The sequence below is a fragment of the Lagopus leucura genome, unplaced genomic scaffold (genome assembly GCF_019238085.1).
Source record: "Lagopus leucura isolate 7727_CA_CO unplaced genomic scaffold, USGS_WTPT01 27730-0_obj-0_obj, whole genome shotgun sequence".
Classification (NCBI taxonomy): Eukaryota; Metazoa; Chordata; class Aves; order Galliformes; family Phasianidae; genus Lagopus; species Lagopus leucura.
In genome coordinates this window covers 561-2,375 of record NW_024966496.1, presented here as the reverse complement: position 1 = coordinate 2,375, position 1,815 = coordinate 561, and the positions used below count along the sequence as shown (strand labels likewise).

At 58.7% G+C, this 1,815-nt stretch overlaps 1 protein-coding gene across 1 annotated transcript in view; it reads right to left on the bottom strand.

Moving 5' to 3' along the window:
* Positions 1 to 406: 406 nt before the first annotated feature.
* SYMPK (symplekin) overlaps positions 407 to 1,815 on the bottom strand; it is a gene marked incomplete at both ends in the record, with an annotated part of 1,810 nt that continues 401 nt past the window's right edge. The window contains one exon of the mRNA XM_042893214.1: positions 407 to 586. Within this exon, the coding sequence (XP_042749148.1) occupies positions 407 to 586 (180 nt within the window). The remainder of the gene's footprint in view (positions 587 to 1,815) is intronic.

Sequence of the window (1,815 nt, the reverse complement as noted above, 5' to 3'; positions counted from 1 at the left end):
CCCCATTGACCCCAATGTCCCCACTGACCCCAGCGACCCCACTGACCCCAATGTCTCCACTGACCCCACTGACCCTACTGACCTCACTGACCCCAGCGACCCCATGTCCCCACTGACCCCACTGACCCTACTGACCTCATTGACCCCACTGACCCCAATGTCCCTATTGACCTCATTGACCCCACTGACCCCAATGTCCCCATTGACCCCACTGACCTCATTGACCCCACTGACCCCAATGTCCCCATTGACCTCATTGACCCCCGCTGACCTCAATGACCCAACTGACCCCAATGTCCTCACTGACCCCATTGGCCTCATTGACCCCACTGACCCCAAAGTCCCCACTGACCCCACTGACCTCATTGACCCCACTGACCTCAATGACCCCACTGACCCCACTGACCCCACCGGCCCCCCTGCCCCCCGGCCCCATACCGGTGTCCTTGTCGGCCCCAAAGAGCACGGAGGGGGGGTTGGGGTGCACCAGGAGCTGCAGGTAGTTGAGGGCGAACTTCTCCACGTATTCGCGCAGCGGCTCCTTCTCGTACATCCGCTTCACGAACAGCAGCGCCTGCTGGCGGACCTGGGGACCCCGGTGGCACCCATGGGTGCCTACTGTCACCTACTGGCACCCATGGGCACCTACTGGCACCTACTGTCACCCACTGCCACCTACTGGCACACATGGGCGCCTACTGGCACCTAATGGCACCTATTGGCACCCATGGGTGCCTACTGTCACCTACTGTCACCTACTGTCACCTACTGGCACCCATGGGTGCCTACTGCCACCTACTGTCACCTATTGGCACCTACTGGCACCTACTGGCACGTATTGGCACCTATTGGCACCTACTGGCACCTACTGGCACCTATTGGCACCTACTGGCACCCATGGGCGCCTACTGTCACCTACTGCCACCTACTGTCACCCATGGGCGCCTACTGTCACCTACTGTCACCTACTGGCACCCATGGGCACCTACTGTCACCTATTGGCACCCATGGGTGCCTACTGTCACCTATTGGCACCCACGGGTGCCTACTGTCACCTACTGTCACCTACTGTCACCCATGGGCGCCTACTGGCACCTAGTGGCACCTACTGGCACCCATTGGCACCCATGGGCACATACTGTCACTTACTGGCACCCATTGTCACCTACTGGCACCCATTAGCACCCACTGTCACCTACTGTCACCTACTGGCACCCACTGGCACTCATGGGTGCCTTCTGTCACCTACTGTCACCCACTGTCACCTACTGTCACCCACTGGCACCCATGGGCGCCTACTGCCACCCATTGGCACCCATTGACGCCTACTGTCACCTACTGTCACCTATTGTCACCCATTGGCACTTACTGTCACCTATTGTCACCCATTGACACCTACTGTCACCTACTGTCACCCACTGTGACCTACTGCCACCCATTGGCACCCATTGACGCCTACTGTCACCTACTGTCACCTATTGTCACCCATTGGCACCTATTGTCACCTACTGTCACCCACTGCCACCTGTCACCCACTGCCACCTATTGTCACCTATGGTCACCCACTGCCACCTACTGCCACCCATTCTCACCTATTGTCACTCATGGACCCCTGTTGCCCTCACTGTCCCCTGTTGTCCCCACTGTCCCCTATTGTCCCCATTGTCCCCACTGTCCCCTATCATCCCCTATTGTCCCCTACTGTCCCCTATCATCCCCTATTGTCCCCATTGTCCCTACTGTCCCCTATCATCCCCCACTGTCCCCTACTGTCCCCCACTGTCCCCTATCATCCCCTATTGTCCCCCACTGTCC